The sequence below is a fragment of the Mustela lutreola genome, chromosome 1, assembly GCF_030435805.1.
Source record: "Mustela lutreola isolate mMusLut2 chromosome 1, mMusLut2.pri, whole genome shotgun sequence".
NCBI lineage: Eukaryota > Metazoa > Chordata > Mammalia > Carnivora > Mustelidae > Mustela > Mustela lutreola.
The window spans coordinates 185,954,723-185,975,274 of record NC_081290.1 but is presented as its reverse complement, the minus strand read 5'-3'; the positions used below and the strand labels follow the sequence as shown (position 1 = coordinate 185,975,274).

Below are 20,552 nucleotides of genomic sequence, written 5' to 3'. Positions count from 1 at the left end.
GATCATGACCTGAACCGAAGGCAGTCGCTTAACCAACTGAGCCACCCAGGCGCCCAAAAAAAGTCCTTTTTAAAAGTGCTATTTTGGGGTGCCCGGGTGGCTCAGTCATTAAGCGTCTGCCCTCAGCTCAGGTCATAAACTGGGGGTCCTGGGATCGAGCCCCACGTCAGGGTCCCTGCTCTGCAGGAAGCCTGCTTCTCCCTCTCCCACTCCCCCTGCTTGTGTTCCCTCTCTCACGGTCTCTCTCTCTGTCAAATAAATAACATCTTTTTTTTTTAAGTGCTGTTTTTCTTACTTACAATGTGACCTTCATTTTTATATTTTATAGATGATACATGCCTATAAATAAGTATTATAATTATTATTGTTCAGAAATAGATAAAACAGAAAGTAAAACCACCTTTGCTCTGTGATCCCGTTCTCTAAAGATACTCACTGTTAAGAGTTAGAGAGCCCTCTAGAATCTTCCGGGACAGCTTCTGTGTTTTGTAGTGAATGGCACCACACGATACAACCTATTTTCTCTAACCAGCTTCTATCACACAAAACATCATGGACATCTTTCCATGTCAGGTACTATAATTAACAGATTCCTTACCTTTGGACATTTCGGGTGTTCTCATTGCTTTGTAATTAATTACATAAAATGTTGTAATCAGCAACCCTAAGGGAGGCTAAAAAATTGATCTTTGGTACATGAAGGCCAAAGCCGGGGCCGAAACAAAGGCTGCGGGTCTCCGAGCATCGGCTGCACTGCGCCAGGGCCTGGCCGGGCCCAGGAGAGGCCCCCTGCTTCAGCAGCGAGCAAGCCTCGGCCTCGTTCTGCAGGAACTTAGACGCCTCCATTGAAATGTCAAGGGTGTAAAATCAACTCTCATCTCCTGGTCCTTGAACTCAGGGGAGCTTTTTCCTTCCTCCTCCTCCTCCTCCTCCTCCCCCCACCTCCCCTACCTCTACTTACCCTGCTTCTGTTTTGAATCTCTAAAATAATGTGACAAGTTAATGATGGTACAATTATCTAAATGTTTAACAGACATGTTATCTAAGTGAGTCGGATTGAGATTCCATCCCGCTGACAATAAACATCAATGGTGGAGCAGAAAGCGATAGGCAAATTATAGCAAACCCTGCAATTTCAATGCTATTAAATTTGGAGGAATAACAGCCTTGAGGCCTGTAAACTCTGAATAAAATAGGCCCTTGTGTTTGTCCAACTATTAAATCAAAATGCTACCAACATCCTAGAAAAAACAAGGCGATTTATGGCTTTTCAAGTTTCAGTTACACATCGGTTTTTATTAACTCCTTTCTGTCTTCGGGCGGCGGTTGTCTTGAGGGGGAGGGGTGGGTGGGGGCTGGAAGCGGAGGCAGAGCAGTAGAGGAGAGAAAAACACGTGGGATGAACAGGAAGACAGAGAGGGGAGGGGACCCGGGGTCCAAGTGGGGGCCTGGGGCTGAGTGTCGGGCCTTGCCCAAGGACAACGTTAAGAGAGAAGGAATAGCTCGGAAGAGCAGAGCAGTGGGCGTCCCAGAAGCGCAGCAGACTCACCACCAGGACCCCATGACTCAAATCCTAGTCCTTCTCCTGAACAGGACGTACTATTTTTTTTTCAAAGATTTTATTTATTTATTTGACAGACAGAGATCACAAGTAGGCAGAGAGGCAGGTAGAGAGAGAAAGAGAAGTAGGCTCCCTGCTGAGCAGAGAGCCTGATGCAGGACTCGATCCCAGGACCCTGGATCATGATGACCTAAGCCAAAGGCAGAGTAACCCACTGAGCCACCCAGGCACCCCAAGACGTACTATTTAAATCCCTGCCTGTATCGGCCACTGGGGCAGGGTGTGGCCCACCAGGTCAGATCACTTCTGACAAGCAGCCATGCTCGGCACCGCAGGAGGTCTGAGCCACAGTCCTCAAACACCAAGTTCTATCATTTCCCTCAAATTTCTGGGGTAATCTTTAAGATACAAAAGAGCTTCATCTTTAATTCCTTCTTCAGACATAACATTCACTTAAATTTTTACTGAATAAGCATCTAAATAAAGTGAAAGATAAACATGTCTTCTGGTGAGGGACAGACGGCATAGATAGCTAAAAATGACCCAAGCAAGAAGCCGCCATTGAAGGCGTGCTCCCCATCCCAGGCAGTGGGCTAAGCCCCGTACAGAGAGTTTTTGATTCAGTCCTTACAACAACCACATATAATTTAATCATAGTTTACAAAGGTGAAAATTAAGGTTGGAAAATGTAGACTACCCATACAGGAACAGAATTTAGACTGTGCTATGAACCGAAGAACCCCCAAAACAGCAATTTTTCTTGCCCAATTCGCACACCCAATATTCGAGAGAGGAAGAGAAACAATTCAATTCTTTCCATGTCACAAAGCAAGCCTGTGACAGAGCCCAGAGAAGAAATCAGTTCTCTCGTAACTCATTATCACTTCCATACACCATGATACCCCCAACACAACAATCACGGCCACCATATTTCCCATAACAATGGGAGGCTGGTGAAGGCAGGGACCCTAGGAGTCCCACTCGCTGCTGCACCCCAGGGCTCGGCATCGATGTCTGGCACAAAGCAGATGTTCAAGAGGTCGACTGAGTCAATGAGTTCCAACCTTTTCAAACCCAGTCTGGTCTTGGGTGAACTTTCCTCCTCTACCCCTTAAGACAACCAAGCACCACCAATCCCCTTAAAAGCACCATTCAAAGCAGCAATGCTTTTCATAAAAGGTACTGTAGTGATGAATGGGCAGAGCATGAGGATTTTTAGGGCAGTGAAATTACTCTGTATGACACAACTCTGGTAGGTACAGGTCATTATACATTTGTCCAACCCCACAGGACACAGGACACCTAGAGTGAACCATCATGCAAACTGTAGACTCTGGGTGCTTACAGGGTGTCAGTGTAGGGTCACGGGGGACAATAAAGGTCTTACTCTGGTGGGAGACGCTGACAGTGGGGGAGGCTGTGAGTAGGGGGAGAGCCAGGAGTATCATGGGGATCCTTCGTACTTTCCACTCGATTTTGCTGTAAACCTAAAATTGCTCTAAATAAAATAAAGCTTCGGGCGCCTGGGTGGCTCAGTGGGTTAAGCCGCTGCCTTCGGCTCAGGTCATGATCTCAGGGTCCTGGGATCGAGTCCCGAATCGGGCTCTCTGCTCAGCAGGGAGCCTGCTTCCTCCTCTCTCTCTCTCTCTCTCTCTCTGCCTGCCTCTCTGCCTACTTGTGATCTCTCTCTGTCAAATAAATAAATAAAATCTTTAAAAAAATTAAAAAAATAAAAAATAAAATAAAGCTTCTTAGCTTTGAAAAGAAGCATGGAGGGGCCCCCCCAGAAGGGAGCCAGAGGGGCCCAAGAGCCACTAGGCTAAAGGATGGCTTGTCTGGGCCAGCAGGTGACAGCTGAGTTGTCCTTCCCTACTCCACAGCGAGCAGCTCCGACAAAGCCGAGAGCCCTGCGCTTGGAAAATAAAACTCTATATTAGGCATCAAACATGCCTTTATAGTAACAGCATGAAATAGGTCAAGAGTAAGTCCACGCTGGTGCACTGACTGTACGAACAGCGGCATATGACTCTCCCTCCCAAAGTGCCCATGACGTTCCCTGGCCGTTCCCGGGCTTTCTCATGTTCAATTCCTTGGCACACCGTGTGAAATGCTATACAAATCACCCCTGATATTTATAAAAGTCAGAGGCTATTATGTTTTCAATGGGGAGGTCACACCAGCATGCATGGAATCCATGTGTTCCTCCCATGACCTGTCTTCCCCCGGGCCCTCCAGCTCGGGCAGGGGTTTGAGGCTCGCTCTGCCTTTCTGTCCCCGTGAAGTTTTAGGTAGATTGAGTTGGTCATCGTGCGGCCCTTTGCCTTCCACCCTCTCCTCCACTGGGGCCGGTACCTGGCTTCTGCCCCGCTGGGGTGGCGGGGCAGGGGTGGGGGGCGTGCAGAACAGTTGCTGGTTCACCTACTGCCGTGGGACAGAGGGGCCAGGACCCCTGACGAGGCTCCTTGGGGCCCAGCACTGCCCTTGTGCCAGATCTGGGTCAGGAGAGGAGCAAGGTGGGCAGCCATCCTGAGTATGGAATTGGGCTGTTCCCCCTTGGAGACCCTCTCCCCCACTTGTACCTCCTGATGCCCCTTCCGAGCTCACCCCCCACAGAACGTCCTCCAAACAAGGACTTTATTTTCTGTTCTGAAAGTCAGAGACAGAGACCGTCTCTGGAGTTCTCCCTAAGCACCATTAACCTATCAGGGATGAGAGAGGGGCCAGCAGAAGCAGCTGGCTTTCAATACCAGGGTGGGATGTAGCTCTGCTACACAGGGAGCTGTGTACACAGGGAGGGGACCGTCACCCTGTTGCAGAGTGTGGGTGTCCTTACTGATTCCTCCCTCCAGAGCTCTAGCAAGGTGCCTCCTAGCCTCCTTGACACTGAAAAGGAGAAGCACTCCGGGGCAGGGCTCTCTCTAGCGCCTGCTCTCTGCTTTCTCAGCAGATCCCACAGCATGGCCGCCCTTGGCCACCAGGTGTGTTAGCCACTTCTGGACCACAGGACCGTCCCTCTGCAGCCAACACCAAGGGGAGGGGAACCCGCAAGTCAACATCTGCATCTGCCTGAGCGGCTTCTTCTGGGACACAGGAATGTGGAAATGAAGCAACTTTTTCTAGGCCAGGAAAAGAAAGCCATATTCTGTAGTCAAATCAAGAGAAGCTTGGAATAGAAGTAAGGACTCCTGGGTTCTGATTCTAGTTTGTCTTTGCTCGTTTTCAACTGACCCCCTTTTTCAAATAGGGGCTTCTGCCCCCTGATTTCACAGGCTGTTGACCCCTATTTGCATATTAGGTTCAAGGCCCAGTCCCCATTGGGGAGGGAAGACAGCATTAACACATGGGCTCTAGGGTGCAGAAGGCCAGGCATCCAAGCTAGCTGTCCCCCAGGCTGGCCTTCCTTGATCTTTCTGGGTCTAAGTTTTCTCTGGCAAAGAATAGGGAAGAAAAATGTGTCTGTGTTAGGACTGCAGCCAAGACCTAAATAAAATCGGAACTCCGAAGTATCCAATAGAGTACGGCTCTTGTCTACTCTGCACCCAAGGCAAGTAGCCCCTGCGTTCACTGACCTCACAACACTGTCATCTTCAGGAAAGCAGGGACCAGATTTTGTTCACCCTCATCTATCAGTTCCCCAAAGCCCTTGCACATGGTAGACACTTTAAAACTTAGGAAATAAATGAAAGAATGAGTGGACCAAGCAGCTGCATAGTCTAATTCAAGTCAGCTGGAGGGGACAGTTGTATGTCTGCAGGACAGGTCTAGAGATCTAGGTCATCCTCGTGTCCTGGGCCTCCCAGATGACCCTTATACTTCCTAGACCCAGAATTCTTTTCTTTTTTTTTTTTTAAAGATTTTATTTATTTATTTGACAGAGAAATCACAAGCAGGCAGAGACAAGCGGGGCAGGGGGAAGCAGGCTCCCCGCTGAGCAGAGAGACCACTGTTGGGCTCGATCCCAGGACCCTGAGATCATGACCTGAGCCGAAGACAGAGGCTTATTAACCCAGTGAGCCACCCAGGTGCCCCCCTAGCCCCAGAAATCTTAAACCTGGCAATGGCTCTAGCCGTGTCTGTCTGCCTCTTTGCCTCACCAGGGCACGAGGAGGGTCTCAGGTGCGATGGCAGACACAGAAAGTCTACTTGAAGAAGGCAGAGACCCAGAATTCCCAGGCTCCTGATGGTAGCAGACATGGGCTAGGATACCAGCAGGAGATTCAAGATTCTTGAGCCTTCCAGGGTACCAACCAATGAGGCCTCCTCTAAAACGTGGCCAGGCATGCTCCTGGTGCTCCTGGAGGGTGAAATACCCAGGCGAGGCCTAGGCTGAGTGCTTTACACGGATGATCAAATTAAATCCTCACAACACCCCTTATAGGACAGACCCCACCATCACCCTCATGTTGCGTGGGAGGAAACCAAAGCTTACAGAAGTTAAGCAACATGCCCAAGATCATCAAACTAGGATTGGATACTAGATGGTCTGCCACCAGGTCCCAAGTTCTGAGGGGCACTACGCACAGACCACCCCGAACCTCGCACTCTGACTTTAGGCCCTAAAGGAGCACCTTCCCTGAAGCCTATAAGGCAAACCTGAGCCACCCTCTCGGGGCTGAAACTTGCCCAGTGGGTAAAGCCCTCCAGAGAGCCTCCTCTCCATTCCCGTCTTCGGGCAGGTCGGTCCTCCCCAAGCAGCCATGCACTCAGACACCCTTCCTGGCCTCTCTGGCCTGACCCACGCAGACCCACGATGGCCCCTCTTGCCCATGTTCGTGACACAGTCAGGCGTCTGCTCTGATGTCCCTACACATGAATGAAAAGACTGAAGGTTCCTACTGGTCCCCCCCAAGGCCCCTCCCCAACACCGCTTCCTTCCCATGCAGGGCACGCTCAAGACCATTGTGATCTCCTTGCCTTCAGCTCAGAGCCAAGGCAGCTTCCCTGTCCTCTAATTAACGCCACCCGATCCCCTCTGTTGCCCCCCAGGCCCGCTCAGGTCCCAAACGGGGATGTACAGTGGCTTGAACAACATTATGATTTGTAAAACCTACTCCTAATTAGTTTGACTTTGAATAAAGAGGGTAATTATTTTTAAATTTATTAACTGCTGCCTGGCCGGAGAAGTTTCCAGATCAAATGACACGGAGAAGCTATTTCTGTTCAGTGATGCAGCAATTTATATTACTGATCGGTCATTAAAACCTCTGGCACAAAACCACTTGTGTTTCCTGAGCCAAGATAGTGTCCATGTGTCAAATTTCAAACCCAGAGTATAAATTAAGCCATTAATGGTATTTATCAGTTTATCTGGACTTAAAGAACGACTTGCTAATTTCAGACATGCCCAATATAGAACCTCCGCGGTACGCTGGGGGAGTGTGTAAGTGCGTACGTGTGTGTGCGCGAGCACGCGTGCGCATGTTTTCTCGCTTTTTATTTTACTGAACAGTTAAAAAAATCTGATGTGTCAATGAAGCACAGGCATCTCAGGGAGCTGCGTAGCTGTTAATTCCTCGCTGCTCTGCAGCCCGACAGTCTGGAAGCAGCAGTGTTTTGCAATATGTATTTGTCATAATATAAAAGGTGTAAAGTGATCTCTGTTTATCTCCTCAAAGTCTTCGCTGTACCAAAACAGAAAGCTGAAATATGACAACAAAGTCCGAGCCCAGCCCAACCACAGGCAGGGCCTCCCAGAGCACCAGCCGGAGCCCACCAAGATCCTGGGGGAGGGGGTGTCGGAGAAGTCACCCACACACACCCCACCACAGAAATCCGGGTTAAGTGGCGTCAGAAGGGTAACACGTCAAGATGCCGTTCGTTGGGCTAAAGTGGAATGAGAGCTACTTTCTACAAAATTCACTTCTTGGTTTCAAAGACACCTAGAAGACGTCCTGATCACCCATCCGACGTCATGCTGCAGGTTCGCTCTGTTAGTCCCCAACACGGCAGCTCTGGGCATGGAACTCCCAGACTCCATTTGTTTCAGACAAGGTGTATCCTGTCCCAGAAGGGCGATGGGGATCCTTAGTTAAATGGGTCACAGCGATCCAAAAGAGCCCTGCCCAGGCAAGGCCCTGAGCAAAAGGATCTCTGAACAAGGTCTCCCCAGTCATTCAGCCACACACCTGTGGACCACAGTAAGTCACCCCGGAGGCAGGTGGGGGGCAGTGGGAAGAGGGCTGAAGATGGAGTTGGGCCAAGCGCCAGCTCTCCACTTCCTAATGGGTGGCTTCTAGACCTCTTTTTTCTCATCTATTAAATGGGTATAATGGAAAAATAGCTTTTATCCAAGAAGGTATCAGAAATACAGAGCAGCAATGCCATGACTTTCCTTGTTCCCAGGGTCTCGGCTCCTTTTCCTCTTTGGTGTGCTCTCTGCCCTCCCGTTGGCTTTCAAGTGTATCTGGCACCCCACCTATGCAGTTAGAGCCCCCCTCAGGCTTCTGACACAAACTCCAGGCTCTCTTTCCAACCACTAGTCAAATAGCCTTCTCTGGAAGGTGTCAGCCACTTCCAAAGCCTCACTGACTTAATAAATCCTAGAAAAGCACTGGTCCTAAAACACCTCTCAATTTTCAAAACTGAACCAACCCAGATTCTAAAAACAGGTGGAAATGTCATTAATACCACTGAATTGTATGCTTAAAAAAATAGTGTAATATACCAAATATCATCAGGTTGTATACTTTTTACAGGTGAACTGTACAGTATGTGAATTCCATCTCAATGAAGTTGTTTAAGATAAAAACAGAGAGGCTTGTCTGCATTGATCCCTATTGTATCCGCCCCCCTCAGTGGAGGATGCCAGGCACACAGAAGGTGCTCACTAAGTGCACGGGGTCCGTTTGCAAACAGCCTCCTGTCCTGCCAACTCAGCCTTCGCCTCTGATTCTGGCTGGGAGGTGGCTTGCTTCCTGGAGCTTCAGATTTCATCTGCATGGACAGCTCAAGCTGCCCACTGCTTGGTCACCACAGGCCCCAGATCAGAAATCTCAGAGGGCAATTCTCTGCCATGTGTGGTCTAGCCAGAAGGAGATGGCTGGGCCCTGGGAACACCTGGGTCTTGCCCTGGCTTTCAAAATAACTGGCTCCAGAACCCTGGGCAAAATCATGGTCAAGTCACCTTCCCTTTAACCAAGTCAGGGAGATGCTCATCTAGAAGGCCCTCCTCCAACGGTCACAGACCAAGGCCTGTGACACCACGTTTTCCACTTGGGAAAGGCAGATCGGAGGAGGTCACAGGACACGAAAATACCACCGACATAATGGTGGTACCAGGAGCAGCAACAGACTGGTCTTCCTTCTTCCATGCTAGCCCCCTGTGGTAGTTTAGCAGCCCGTCTCCAAAGATGGCTGCCATATAACACTCTGGATTTGTCTGTCATGATCCCTTGAGAAGGGAAGTCTAGCCTTCTACCCCTTGAGTCTGGGGCTGACCTGGGCCAGCTCTGGCCAATAAAACATGGTGGAAGGGATGCTATAGGTTTTCAGCCTACCACACTTCCAAACACTTGGGGCCTTGACCTGTCTCAGAAGAAATTCAGGCCACTCTACTGTGAAGAAGGCTATGTGGCAAGTATGGAAAGTGAGGAAGCTATCCGCCATGTCCAGACCCACTTACGGCTTGACTGACGTATCTCATGAGAGACCCCAAGTGAAAAGCAGCCAGCGGAGCCCAGTCAACCCACAAGACTGTCAGAGATAATAACCCTCTGTTCTTTAACCTGCTGGTGGAGTGGTTTGTTACACAGCAATTACTAACCAACACACTCCCCATGGTTAATTCCCAACACAGGAGCCAGAGTGAGCTTTTAAACACATGAATCAAGTCATGTCATTCTCCCATTCAAAACCCTCCAGTGGACTATTACTTCCTTCTCTCTGTACATGTTTGTCCACATATCTGTGGGGTGTATGTGTATTTACTGAGCTATCATTCACATACCAACAACATGTAACTCATGCCCTGTGCAGTTCAATAGTTTATAATCTGAGTTGTGCAACCATCCGTTCTCGAACATTTCCTCACCTCTTCCCGAGTCCCTCCCCATTTCCCCGAAATTCCCCCGGCCTCTGGCACCTACAAATTTACTTTTTGTCTCTAGATTTGCCCATTCGGGATGAAACATCCAGAATGGAAATCATACAGCGTGAGAGCTTTTGTGATCAGCTCCTTTCACTGAGCAAGATGTTTTTAAGGTTCATCTATTTGTATACTGGATCACTCCACCCCATTTTATAGCCAAATAATATTCCATCCTGCGCATAAGTGACATTTTGTTTATCCATTCATCAGTGGGCGGACACCGGGTCATCTCCACCTTCTGGCTGTTATAAATAACGCTGCTATAAAAATTCACATGCAAGTTTCTGTGGGAACGTATGTTTTCATTTCTCTTGGGAGACACCTTGGAGTAGAGCTGCCATGCATATGGGAATGCCATGTTTACTCTTTTGCGGAACTACCAGACTGCTGTCCAAAGCCGTTACACCATTTTCCATTCCCACCAGCCCCGTGTAGGGTTCGGAGTTCTCTACGTCCTCCCCAAACTTCTCACTGCCTGTATTTTGTCTTATAGCCATACCCTGATGAGTGCAAAACATGACTTCATTATCATTTTGATTTGTATTTCCCCTGGCCCAGTGGTGTCGAGCAACTTTTCATGCACTCATTGACTATTTGTCTATTTGAGGAGAAATGCTATGCAGACCTTTTGCCCATTTTTTATTTTTGAGTTCTAAGAATTCTTTATGTTTTCTAACTCTAAGTCTCTTATCAGGGATATGATTTGCAAATATTTTATCCCCTTCCAATGGACTTTTAGCACATGGAGAATACAATCTAAATTCCATGCCCAGGCTGAGAAACCTCTCTGATTTTTTGCCTCATCCACCACCCCTCTGCCCCTCACTCTCCGCCCTCCTGTCCACTCTCCCTCTACAAGGCTCTTCATGCTGTTCCCTGAGATGGTCAAGTTTAACCTGGCTTCAGGGCTTCTTCAAGTGCTTGTTCCATCTGAGAGGCTCATTCCCTTACATCAGGACCCTGCTCAGATGTCACCTTCTCAGAAAGGCCTGGCCATTTAATCTGGAATATGACTTTTCTCCCTATCACTCTCTTCCCCTTATCCTGCTTCATTTTCCTACTAGCATGTATCGTTACCTGACACAGTATTACACACTTATGTGCCTATACTGTCTCCCCGGTAGAATTGCAGGTCCACGGTGGGGGCAGAAATGCTGTCTGTCTCATATGTCCCCATACCTTAAATGCAACAGGCAAGCCAGGCACATTGGGGGAAGTCCATAAATATTTTAAATATACCTAGTGCTAGATATAAAATGCTTACTATGAGCCAAAACTCTGCAGAGCACTTCCAATAAAGTATCTCCTATTAGAGACACCTGGATGGCTCAGTGGGTTAAAGCCTCTGCCTTCGGCTCAGGTCATAATCCCAGGGTCCTGGGATCCAGCCCCACATCGGGCTTTCTGCTCAGCAGGGAGCCTGCTTTTCCCTCTCTCTCTGCCTGCCTCTCTGCCTACTTGTCTCTATCAAATAAATAAATAAATAAATAAATCTTTTTTAAAAAAAGTATCTTATTTCATCCCTGTGACAACAGGACGCTATGGAGGTAGGTACGATTACAACTCCGTTCTTCTAACAGACGAGGGGACCCCAAGTAAGACCATTTCAAGGATGGATCCCTGGTCTCACAGGCAGGAAGGGCAGAGCCAAGGTGAGACCCAGTCCTAGATCCACTCATTTATTTATTTATTTATTTATTTATTTGAAAGAGAGAGAATGTGCATGAGAGGAGAGGGTCAGAGGGAGAAGCAGACTCCCTGCTGAGCAGGGAGCCTGATGTGGGACTCAATCCAGGGACTCCAGGATCACGACCTGAGCTGAAGGCAGTTGCTTAACCAACTGAGCCACCTGGGCACCCCTCCTGGCCCCACCCTGAAGTAGGCGAAGTCACTGTCCCTCCTTGCAGGGCCCTCATCTATGACACAAGAAGAGCCTCCCACCTTACAGAGTTTCCAAAAGGCGGCCCCAGGGCTCTGAGCTACAGTAACGATGACTGACGGTGGTGACGGCACTGACGCCGAGCGACCAGGGCTCTAACCAAATACAGCAGTGACCTTGTCAGCTTGAACGGTTCCCGTGCGTCCTTACACAGACACTGCTTTCCTTTACCGTGACTTGACTCACAGCGGGAAGAGCAGCCCACTGTGGCCACTGAGGGTTTCAGAGGTATTCAGATAGAGTGCAAGAGGTTTCCTGACCGTTCACCAAGGGAAGGGGATGCTAGATAACATCTCGGACCTTCTAAGACCTCAACAAGAGCCTGCTAGAAGGCTCTGAGAAAATGGGGCCCTCATGGCCTGGGAGACCTCAGCCAGGACAGCTGTTGCTATGGGACAAGGTCAAGGTTCCTGCCGTCCAGCCTCACACACGAGAGTAGCTGAACAGGGCACAAGCTCCTCAGGACACCACAAGATGTCGCGTTTGCTTAGGAGTATGCCGGCACACTGGAGGACCTGGAGAACGGGGGTCGGTCTACTCACCGGTATGGGTCTGCCTGTGTGTCTCCAGCGCATCCTCCTTCGAAAACTGGGCTCCACACTGGTCACAGACAAAGGCTTTGGCACCCGCTGAAAAGATAGGGGAGGCAGTCACCGTGAGAGTGATATTCTGCTTGTGTGGAAGCAGTCCTGGGCTCAAACTGTAGGTGGAAGCTGGGGGAAGGGGGCTGGATACCTGCGAAGATCCCGAGTCAGGCACAGCGGCTGGCCCTGGCAGCCAGCCTAGCCCTTCCTCCAGGATGTGCCCACCCACCCAAATGAGCTCCAGATGCCCCCATCCAGGGTCACCCAGAGAGAAGAGGGAACAAAATCAGAATAACCAACACAAGCAGAGTGGGGGTCCTGATGAGATGCCCCAAGAAGCAGCAGGATTCTGGGGGGCTGGCTCCATGGAGAGGAGTAAAGGATTAGACAGGGGGGGATGAGCCCCGTTGCGTAGACTGTACCTTATGGGAAAGTAGGGATGGCAGACATACCTCTACTTGGACAGCCCCAACTCAGTGCCCCCAAAACCAGACTGTCTGCCCCCAACTACCCCTAGCCCCCGATCGCTTAAAATCCCCGAATGACTCCCTGTGTCTTCAGAACGAAATCCAAACTCCTCACCGAGACTCACAAAGCCCTTCTGGACGAGCTAAGATGTGTGCTTTGTCTCCCGCCCCTCACTCTCGCTGCCCCGACTCCAGGCCCACTCAGCCGCTGGGGTTCCCCGAAGGGCCCAGGCTCTTCCCCACCGAGAGGCCTCTGCTCGTCCTTCCGCTCCTCCCGTGTCTGCCGCTCTCGTCCCTCATGCCCTCCCCACAGGCGGCACCATCCACACACCGGCTTCCATGCCTCTGCCTGGCATCTGGGGGACGCAGCCTGTCCCTGTGCCCCCGGACGTTCCAGATCAAAGGCTCGCCACTGCACTCTCCGAAATGTCTGTGCACCTTCGCTGTCTCCTGCCACCCCGGAAGTTCTCTAAGGGCGGGAGTGTGCTGTCCCATGCTCAGCGGTATCGACCCGGCACCCCGTAGGAACCTGTTACTGTACCTACCTGTGGAACCGATACTATCAGTTCGGTGCGATTCAAACTGGCAAACTTTTTCTGAACCATTAAAAAGCAACAAGGCCATAGTGTCAAGACAAATAGGACTTTTTACCATTTGCTAAACAGTCTTTAAGGCTCTGATCAGTGATTTCATTCAGGGGGCACCTGTCTCAAGCCTCGGCCGATTTCATTCGAAATGTCTTCTAGATGCATCTCTTGCCATGCCTGTCGATTCTCACTGCCCCACCCAGGCCCTTGCTGGGTGGCCCCCAGACCCAGGATGGCCACCCCCCCACACACACAATGGCCAGATTCACCCAATGCATGCAGGTGCCTTGAAGGCCACTTGCTTCCTTCCTGATCCTTGCTCAAGAAGTTACATGGCTCACAGTCTGCACTGATTCTAAATTCCTCTCCGTGGCCATGAGGCCTGACCAGTGAGCCACCCAGCTCCACGGGGAGCCATCTCCACCTACCCTGGAAGGCACGGCTGGACCCGCCCCAAGTCTCTGCATGTGAGCACAGCTGGTCCCAGTCCTCTGACCCCTCCCACCCCACTGCATCCTAAAGACCTCAGGCTGCACGCGTCAAGCACACCAGCTATGTTCTGCCCTTTCCAGGACACCCTGCACATTGTTCCTTCCAACCCTGTGTTTTATGTTTGTATGAGTGGCAGAACTTTTTCTTAAAGATTTCATTCATTTATTTGACAGAGCGAGAGAGCGCACAAGACGGGGGGGGGGGAGGCAGAGGGAGAGGGAGAAGCAGGCTCCCCGCTAAGCAGGGGGTCCAAGGTGGGATTCAATCCCAGGACCTTGAGCATCCAGGCGGCCCAAGGTAGAACTTCTTACACATATTCACAGCAAAAACCTAGTGCTGCTTTCCAACCATCTCAGATCTCCTGAGGCTCTACCAGACACCAGGCACGATGCAAAGTGTTTAAGGTGTACTGTTGTAGGTATACTTAAGATGTACTGTTGCCTTTGTTCCCATCAACCTTTGGAAGTACATATTGCTCTTATCCCCCTTTAGCAGACGAGAAACCCCAACCTCATAGAGGTTCAGTAGCTTGCCCAGTGTCACAGAGTAGGTGACAGAAGTGGATTCAAACCCAGGAAGCCTGACTTCAGAGGCTTTGCTCTTAATTTCTGGGTATTTTGGCTTCCTTAGGGCTCCATCTGCAAAGCTGCTTCATGGATAAGAAGGTGAGGTATGGGCTTCCTTCCCCCAACTCAAGGAAATAAAATTCCACTATGCCCCTTTACATCGAAGTTCTGCGTAAAATTCTAGCTGGAGAAATGGTTCCAGTATTATTAAAAAAAAAAAAAAAAAGTTTTAAGAACTATTCCTTAGAGTAACAACCCATACTATAAGGAAGAGAATTCAGAATACAACTGGTACCAGTATAGGCTGATATTAAACCGCAATAAACAGTTCTTGTTGGGGAAGGGTAAAAGATCCCAGAGCACATACAGAACGTCAGATTCTAGAACACTGACCTTGTCTAGATTCCAACTGACGAGCAAAATATACCCTTTCTAGGTGCTCAATAAATAGTACTTGACTGGCTGAATAGGTGAATGAAAAAGTGCCCTAGGAAAGATACAGAGTCACCTTTCCTTAAGAACTTTAAATATATATATTGCCAGTTGTAGTGGGTAGCTGGGGTTGAATTCTGCTTGGAGATGGGAAGGTCACGGACACCTTCAGGTGTCCCTTCAAGCTGCAGGGTGTGTCCTTGGACCAAGGACGTGTATGTGCCTTACATGGCTTCCAGAAAGGGCTTTTGAAGGAACTTGATGGCAAGACAGCCCTAATGTGTAATTCATTCATGCAGGTGGCGGCCAGGACCCCTTTCCATTCACGTACACTGGAAAGGCAGCAAGTTCCTCAAAGAGCAGCATGGACCAGACAGGTGGACGAAGCCACAGCCTTCCTGCCTGAGAAACCCTCCCCAGTCCCGAATCACTAGCCAGCAGTGATTTCCTGCCGACCTGTACGGGATCTGGCTTTGTCTACATTTCTTTCTTTGGTTCTCACAGTTCTCATGGCTCCCTAAAGAAGACAGCAGCTGGGGAGGCCCGAGGAGGGCAGCGGGGGCCGGAGAGCCCCGTGGACTCTGCCTCATGCAGGAGCCCTGCAACCAGGTGGGGGCCTCCGTGTCGCCGCCTGAAAGGGATGTGGTGTGCAGGCTTCTTAGAAAACAGCCATCCACACGGCGACGGCAGCCTCTGTTTCAAGGACTGAGAAGCAGAGAGAAAGGAAGGAGGCCAGGTAGGAGACGAAAGGCCGGATGTGTGCCATCGGACAAGCTCAGATGAAGATAAAAACAGATCAGCACATGTGATCTCGTCAAGGCTGCCGGCGTGGCCGGAGCCTGACCACAGCTGGTTGCCCTCCGCATCCTCCCCTCTCCCTGCCTGCCTTGCTGAAGTCACGACACTGAGCCGAGGCTGTGAAGTCCCCGGGCCTCTGTGCAGAGCCGAGTCCACCCAGACGGGTCAGAGATCCTATCACGCACCGAGACCCCAGATGTTGGCTCCCATCACAGGCCCTGTTCATGAAGCCCTGGCACTCCCCTACCCCCACCGAGGCCCCCGCTCCCCAACTCCCCAGGGTGAGCCCAACAGCAAAGACAGACTGTTCCCGGGCCCAGGAGCCCAGCAAAGACAGGCAGAAACCCCCTCTTCCCAAGAAGGCATGTGCCTTTAAATTGTCTCTGTAATGGCTGGCTCAGAGGCAGAAATATTTGGCAGCCCTGAAATTAAAAGTGATAAATTTCCTCACCAAGCTTTGATCAATAATAGAGGCCTCATCTGTTAATCAATAAGACAGTCTCTGCCTGTTTACTGTGCACATGTTGTTCACTGCTGCCTCCCCTATGATGTCAGGTCTGCATTCAAAGCAATTCAAGTGTGTATAAACCACATGGCTCTTCCCAAAATGCATTACAGTGACATCATGCAGGCCCTAATATATTTATAAAGCATCGGTGCGAGGCAGTGATGGAGGGAGGAAGCCGTTCGTGTCCGTCGAGCACAATGGGTGCACGAGGATCCATCAGCATTGACCCGCACGACATTTCTTGGAGCTTATCTCGGGAGTGGGGAGAAGACCAGGGCACAGCTCAGGGATGGCCATGCCTTGCCATATCCTTCCCACACGCAGGGACGTTTTCTGGGTGTCCACTGAGCGCGTGCCCAAAGGCAGGTAACAATAAATGAACAAGAGGGACAGAATCCCTGCCCTCAGAGAGCTCACATTCTAGAAGGGAAGGCACATCTTTAAAAACCCAGTAAATAGGGCGCCTGAGTGGCTCAGTGGGTTAAGCTGCTGCCTTCGGCTCAGGTCATGATCTCAGGGTCCTGGGATCGAGTCCCACATCGGGCTCTCTGCTCAGCGGGGAGCCTGCTTCCTCCTCTCTCTCTGCCTGCCTCTCTGCCTACTTGTAATCTCTCTCTGTCAAATAAATAAAATCTTTAAAAAAAATACATTAAAAAAAAACTCAGTAAATATAAAGTAGGCGGGGCTCTGTGATAAAAAAGAAAAATAGATTAAGTGAAGGACAGAGAGGGTGAGGGGCTGCTCTTTTTTATGGGGTTGGCACGGAAATGCTCTCTGATGAGACGGTATCTGAGTAGGGACGCTGAAGGGAGAAGCACGCCCCTGTCTAAGGAAGCCCATTCCAGACAGAGGAGGAGGAGGAGGCCGGCGGGCTGGAATGAAGCCAGGGAGGAGAGATGCGGTCAGGGAGGGGATGGACGGCCGGGACCGAAATCAACACTCAAGGGGGAGAACAGCCGGAAGATGGAGTGGGCTGGACCCTTGGCCATCCTCCCTCAAGATTACAGATCTGAGCAAACAGCACCCTCTAGAGTGGGGAACACCGGTTCCTGGGCCGGCCCCGCCACTCCTGGCCGCGGACACCACCATGACCCTCCTTCCTGAGCTGGGAAGTGGGATGTGCTGGGGTGAAGACGGAAGAGGAAGATGGATCTTGATGAACACAAGCCCCTCATCAATCACCACGCACTCGGCAGATACACGCGCTCTCCGATGCTAGGGATACCTCAGGAGCAGGAAAGCATGCGTCAGAGCTCAGGATTTGGGTCTGATGGGTCAGAGTTTGAATCCCAGCCAGGTTAGTCATGAGTTGTGACCCTGCCCCGAGCACGCTGCCTGATCTCAGTGGGTCTGTCACCCCTTCTATAAAATGGGAATAAAAGAAGTCCCTCGGAGGACGTGACATGGTGGGTAAAGGGCTCGGCCCTCTATCCAGGGGAGGGGGTGGGCAGATACCCACAGCCCACAAGGAGTAGCTACCATCACCACCAGTCAGGCTCAGGGTCACGATTCCTTGAAAGAACTTCTCCGTGCAAAGTATGATTGATTTTACTCAAGTTCAATGTACAGTTATTTGGAGGTCATTAATCTTGTGTAAAGTGAGGCTCACATTTATAAAGACATATTTCACTATAATTTCTCTCTCTCTCTCTCTCTCTCTCTCACCCACGCACACCCCTCATGCCTCTCGTTTAAAGGTGAGTGACTGTCTTGTTGAGGGGAGCAGGAAAATCTGTCAAAGGACCAGCATTGGCAGCTGCTCCCCAATCCGGGTCCGAAATCCTCCCCGGATGAGCCTGAGAAGACACAGCCAGCATCCTGCTCAGCCAGGCTCTTCTGGGTCTTCCCGGGCAGGCAGACTGGAAGCTCTGTGCGAGCAGGCGGGCTGGCCTCTGGCCTGTCCCCGCTCTTTCCCAGGAGCCAGCTCCCTCCCTGGCCTGCAGCTGTGGTCATGCTCGCTCCACAAACAAAGAAGCCCTCCGGCAGGTTCCAGGCCCACAACTGGCCTGGGAAGAGGGCAGTGGCCATTCAGGGCACTGCCAGGCTGTCCCCTAGGGGGTGGCAGAGTCCTTATTCTACAGACTCTGCGTTCTCTACTGGGCCTTCTGAAAACTCAAGGACGTGGTCTCAGCTGGCACTGAGGCAGTTTGGGGCAGAGAAAGCGTGGAAATGGGGCTGTCTGCTTCCTCTGGAGCATGGTCTCCCTCTGTTCCCCACCCAGCTGCCCAGCACTCGCATCCCTGCAAGAGAAAAAGCAACCCCTCCCTCAGTACACTCAGAAGCCTCCCCCTCAAGAGGCCGCCAACGGCCAGAGAGGACCCCAAATGGGCTGGCAGAAATCTGCTGAGTGACCCCTTGCTGCCAGCCCAGACCTAGAGTTTATCTGAGGTTCGGTGGTAAAGAGACGGACAGACAGACATCCTTGCCCTGCCAATCCTGGGTGATCCTGCAGAAAAGGCTCAGGGTGCCTCGTGAGCTACCCGGGGGGAGCAGGAGTGCTTGACTCTCTGAATCTCCCAGACTCCTACACTCTCCTATTCCTCTCTGCCTTCTGGATGCCTCCAGAAGGCCAGACAGGGGCTCTAGGAAGGAAGAGGGCCCCACGCAGGTTATGATGAGCTAGAAAGAAAGGAGGCAGCTACCACAGCCCTCAAGGAGGCTGGGGATGGTCTAAGGCTTCCGTGTGTGTGTGTCGGGGTGGGGGGCCCTTTTGCTCTGTGCTAAGGATCACCCCAACTCACAGTAATCAGAGGAGTCCCAGGCCTGGAAACCCCTTTCAAAACCATGAAGTTTTCCCTAACCACCCAGCCTTCCAACAACAGAGCTGAAATCCAGCACAAACTCATCAGGCTCCCCGCAGCTGTCCCCCGCCAAGCCCCCCACACTCCCTTTGCCATCTCCCCTCTGCAAAGGGTACAACCTTTCTCCCTACTTGCCCCTCAACCAGAAACAGGGTGGGGGGTGGTCGCCAGCATCCAGGAAGGGGAGTAGCAGTGGCCAAACACAGTCAGAAGTAGACTGGTGCCTCTCTGAAGTAAATAAGGCAGAAGCCAATGAAAGAAAAAAAAAAAAAAAAAAAAGCCAACTCCCTCCTTCTCCCACCCCCACGCTAATAAGAAGGCGGGGGTAGGGGGGGCTCTGAAAAAAACCCACTTCACATTTGCCAGCATCTCATGGGGAGTAGTGTGTGCTTTTTCTTTTAATTCCTTGAGATTTTAAAATAAACATCTTGAATGTTCTGATGAGATACGCATGCCTGCTTACATAAGGAAGTACAGAGTGTACCAAAACAGCAGACCCAAAAAAGCATAAGCTGTCAGAACAATGAGTACAGACACGGGGCATTTACAGCGGGCCGTGGTGTACACTTTTATTTACAGTACCTCTTATCAGACAGAGAACACCGGCTGCCGATCCCAAAGGCCAGCACTGCGTGTTCTTTCACTCAAGGAGATGTGTACTCCCCGAGAGGATCTGGAAGGCGGGCTCGTTGCCCGCTTGCTCTCATTCTCTCTCCAGCTCGCTCTTTCTCCTGGATCAACACAACAACAGCTGATCCAGAACCAGAATCTCGGGGAGGGACACTCCTTCGGGGACGGGGGTGGGGGGAGTTGCGAGCAGATGCAGGCTGGACGGGAGACCGGCTCAGGGTACAGTTGGAGGAGAGTTTGAGCCTAGCAGACAAGGGAGTGGGGGCAGGGTACCCACGACAGGATGGGGGAGGGGGGCAGGGGGGCAGTGAATGAACTAAGGGTGCAGGCCCCAATCCAAGGGAGGATGGAGGAAGCCACCAGGGTCATCTCCAAGCCATGCCAACAGAGACAGGGACTAATAGGGGACTGCGAGTGGCAGGTTTTTGGACCTCTAGATGTCAGTTCCCCATCAATGACTTGCTAAGTGGCTGGACCTCTCACACGGGGCTCAGCGTCTGCCCCGTCAAAGACCAGACTGTGCAATGGGTCAGAAGGAAAGGCTGAGGCGTCTGCAGTCTGAGAGAGCACTTCTTACCCCACCCGATAAACCTCATGCTGTCGGGAGGTCCCACGGTGCCCTGGTGTGCTTGGCTGTCACTGGGATCCTGGGTCTTCCTTGTCCCTTATGCCTGTAACTCACTCTCAGAGAGCCTTTGGAGCTCTCTTGGTCACCAGCTACAGCACCAGCGGGAACCCAGCCGGCTTAGAAACGCAGCCCCTGGCCACCAGTATAAACTCATGTGCTCGGTATACCAGACATGTCAACAACCCTTGTTCCGGGGTCAAACAGACCAGGTTCAAGTCCTGGGCAAGTGAGTTCTCCTGTCCGGGCCTATCTTATAACTGGGCACAAAGCAGCTGCCTCCCAGGGCTGAGTGAGGACTCATTTAAACAGCATAGGTAACCAACCGCTCCAACAGCACACCTGGCGCACGCGAGGGACTCAATCAACGCAGCCCGACGTCAGCAGCATCACTGTCCCCACTGCCCTCCCCCACTGGTAAGGCCTGGGCCCGGGAAAGCAGCAAAGGCCTGCGACCCACATATCAGAACATTTGC

General features: G+C 51.1%; 1 protein-coding gene across 2 annotated transcripts in view; it reads right to left on the bottom strand.

Annotated features, from left to right (window-relative positions):
• Positions 1-20,552, bottom strand: part of ZBTB16 (zinc finger and BTB domain containing 16) — a 182,995-nt gene that overhangs the window by 47,973 nt on the left and 114,470 nt on the right. For both annotated transcript variants that reach the window (XM_059181285.1, XM_059181296.1), the window contains exon 4: positions 12,129-12,215. In XM_059181285.1, the coding sequence (XP_059037268.1) occupies positions 12,129-12,215 (87 nt within the window). The remainder of the gene's footprint in view (positions 1-12,128; positions 12,216-20,552) is intronic.